This window comes from Lactuca virosa, chromosome 1, assembly GCF_052849685.1.
Source record: "Lactuca virosa cultivar CGN04683 chromosome 1, Lactuca_virosa_CGN04683_v6, whole genome shotgun sequence".
Taxonomy (NCBI): domain Eukaryota; kingdom Viridiplantae; phylum Streptophyta; class Magnoliopsida; order Asterales; family Asteraceae; genus Lactuca; species Lactuca virosa.
The window spans coordinates 295,254,459-295,257,893 of NC_136426.1; the positions used below are offsets into that span (position 1 = coordinate 295,254,459).

General features: G+C 47.6%; 2 protein-coding genes across 2 annotated transcripts; both read right to left on the minus strand.

Annotated features, from left to right (window-relative positions):
* Positions 1-583: 583 nt before the first annotated feature.
* Positions 584-1,222, minus strand: LOC145130559 (uncharacterized). The gene has a single exon (XM_079065338.1). The coding sequence runs from the start codon at positions 1,220-1,222 to the stop codon at positions 584-586; it is 639 nt and encodes a 212-aa protein (XP_078921464.1).
* Positions 1,223-2,475: 1,253 nt separating this feature from the next.
* LOC145130567 (uncharacterized) lies at positions 2,476-3,000 on the minus strand. Its single transcript, XM_079065345.1, has one exon. It carries the CDS (start codon positions 2,998-3,000, stop codon positions 2,476-2,478), a length of 525 nt encoding a protein of 174 aa, XP_078921471.1.
* Between the last annotated feature and the right edge of the window lie 435 nt (positions 3,001-3,435).

A 3,435-nucleotide genomic window follows, 5' to 3' on the forward strand; every position in this document is an offset into this window, starting at 1 on the left:
CCTCATTGATCAAATGGCCAAGGGCTGGATATATTGGATAAAGGTGCCAGAGGATTCGCTTGGACCGGGGAGAACGCTTGACACTCCCCACATGCTTTTGTCAGCTCTGATGCATCTTGATGCACGTTGGGCCAGTAGATCCCCATCCGAAGCACCTTTCCCGTTAGAGCTCGTGCACCCTCATGTGCGACTGCTTGACCTACATGTGCTTCCTGTAACGCCTCTTTCCCTTTGATGTCATCCATGCATCTTAGCCATGGGGTTGTGAACCCTTTCCGATATAGCTCCCCTCAATTAGAGCGTATGAAGGTGCTTTTATGCGTATTTTTCTGGCCTCGTCATGACTATCAGGTAGGACGCCTTGCTGTAAGTAGTCTATTAGTGGGGTCATCCATGTGGGTCCCGCTGTCGTGAGTGTGCCTACTTTCCGTTCCTCTATGCTCCTTTCCTTGAGCACCTCGACCAAAACCTTCTTTGATAGGTGATCGAAACATGTCGACGCCAGTTTGCTTAGGGCGTCTGCTCTCCTATTCTCGCTCCTTGGGATTTGCTTGATGGTAAACTCCTTAAAGGATTTGGTAAGCTATCGCACTGTCTTAACGTATCTTTCCAATCTTTTGTCTCTTGTGTCGAAGCTTCCATTAACTTGGTTGGCAGCAAATCTTGAGTCTGTCAGCGCAGCTACGGCCTCCGCCCCCATTTGTTTGGCCAGGCGTAAGCCGGCAAGCAGTGCTTCGTATTCCGCCTCATTATTTGAGGTGTGGAAGTCGAAACGGAGGGCGTACGTAACCTCTTCTCCTTCCGGGCTGATTAAGATTAGGCCAGCCCCCGAGCCCTCCCTGCTGGACGCTCCATCGGTGTACAGCGTCCATTTTCTATTTCCCTTTAGAATTTCTTCCACCGCCATGATTCCTTTTTTAATTATCTCTCCTTCCCCTGGGACTTCAAGTAGAAAATCTACCAGTGCTTGCCCTTTGATACTTGTCCTTGGCCGGTAGCTAATATCATGTTCACCCAATTCGATCGCCCATTTTGCGAGTCTTCCTGAGGTTTCGGGCTTGTGCAAAATTTGTTTAATCGGACAATTTGTCAGGACCTCTATTTGGTGGGCCGGAAAATACCGTCTCAACCGTCTCGTAGCATAGATGAGTGCTAGCACCAGCTTTTCCAGGGTGGGGTAATTGAGTTTAGGGCCTTGTAGTGCTCTGCTCACGAAGTACATTGGCTTCTATTCCCCTTCTCTTTCCACGACTAGTACAGAGGATATGGCTTCGGCCGAGGTCGATAGGTATACCTACAATATCTCTCCTGGAATGGGGCTAGCTAACATGGACAGCTTGTGCAAAGCTTCCTTGATTCCTTGGAGTGTTGCCTCTGCCGCCGTTGTCCACTGGAAATTACTTTTGTCAATACAGCCTTTCAATGTATTAAATAGCGGAATAGCCTTTTCAGCTGACTTTGAAATGAACCTACTAAGCATCGTGATTTTCCCATTCAGGCCTTGTGCGTCTCTTAGAGTACTTGGGGGTGGCGTTTCCATGAACTCCTCCACTTTTTCTGGGCTGGGCTGGATGCCCTGTCTGGTAACATAGTATCCTAGGAACTGGCCTTTTCTTTCGCTCCAAACGTACATTTGCTCGGGTTTTGCTTCATCCTTGCTTTCTCTAACGTTTTGAAAGTCTCCTCGATATCCTGTAACATATTTGTTTCATCCTCACTTTTAATGACCATATCGTCGACATACACTTTAATGTTCCTCCCAATCTGGCTTGAGAACATGGAGTCGACCAGACGTTGGTATATTGCCCCCGCGTTCTTTAAACCAAAAGGCATTTTGGTATAGCAAAATGTGCCATGGTCGGTGTAGAATGTTGTTTTCTCCTCATCGTCCTTACTCATCAGGATCTGGTGATACCCTTTATACGCGTCCAGAAAACATTTTAATTTGAAACCTTGTAGTGATTCTACCTTCTGGTCAATTTCCGGGAGTGGGTAGCAATATTTAGGGCATGCCTTGTTAAGGTCGGAGAAATCGATGCACATGCGCCATGATCCGTCATGCTTTCGTACCATGACTGGATTGGCTATCCAATTTGGGAAAACTGCTTCCCTCAGGATCCCTGCCTTTGTCAGCTTTTCCACCTCCGCATTAATTTCCCTATTACGATCTCCCCCCTGGACCCGCTTTTTCTGTTTAACTTCCTTTGTACCTGGTTTAATCATGAGCATATGTTCGATGATTTTTTGGTCTACGCCTACCATGTTTGTGGGAGTCCACCCGAATATGTGTATGTATCGCCTGAGGAGGTCGACGAGTGCCCGCCTGGTGTGTCCTGGAAGGTTGCGACTGATGCTGATTATTTGATCAGAGTGCTCTTCGTTGATTACTTCTTTCTCGTATGCCAATTCACCCCGTGCTTTTTTGGTTTCTCTCGTTATCTCGGCTGGCTGCATAATCGTGAAGCAATGTAGCTGTCATGGTGGTGTGGCCAGGATTGTGCCCGGGCCTCCGCTAGTGGTAAACTTCACTATCCCGTGCATTGTGGACGGAATCGCACCTAATTTGAGCAAGGCTGGCCTTCCCAGAATGATATTATGCTCTGCTGAATGTCGGATTACGACGAAATCGACCATGACTGTTTTCCTTCGTTGCTTGTCATGACTAGTCAGCGTAAGAGGGAGGTGGATCATGCCTAGCGGCCACAGACTGTGTCCCGTGAATCCGACCAACCTTCCTGTTGTAGGTCTCAGGCCGTTTTTCCACCTGTCTGAAAGGAGTCTGAAGCAATGCTTGTAGATAATGTCTGCGGAGCTACCTGTGTCGACATATACTCTGTGTATGACCACATCTTTAATAGAGGCTTGTATTATCAGAGGGTTATCACCTGTCCAGCCTTTGGGTCTGGGATCTTGTGCTGAAAATGTGAGCTCTTGTGTCATGGGCGTGAGGTTCTCCTGATGTGCAGTTCCCTCATGTCTGCTTCTCTTGGCTCGAATCATGAATATTTCTTTGGGCTGAGTACCTTCTTTTTGGCGTTTTCTGCGTCGAACTTGGCACGCAGGCTGCGTGCTACCTCCACAAGATCTCCCTTGAGTTTTTTCTCCTCCATTTCTTTTTTAAGGACTGAACAGTTGGTAGTGTCATGTGTTTTACTTTTGTGGTATTCGCAGTACCGTCCTTTTGGCGTTCTCTCTTGTTGCTTGTCTGCGACCATGTATACATCTGGACGACGACCCCGTCTGTCATCCTTAACGAACGGCCTGAAGTGACCATGTGGTCTCTTCCCTTGTCCAAGGTGCCTACCTCCCCCTGATGTTTCTAAGTAGGTTGGGTTAGAATGCTTGACGGTCATGGCGTTTAAGTATGCTTGTTTTGCTGCTTCGCCTTCTTCCTGTCTTAAATATCTTTCCACTCTTTCCTTTAACTCAGCTCTT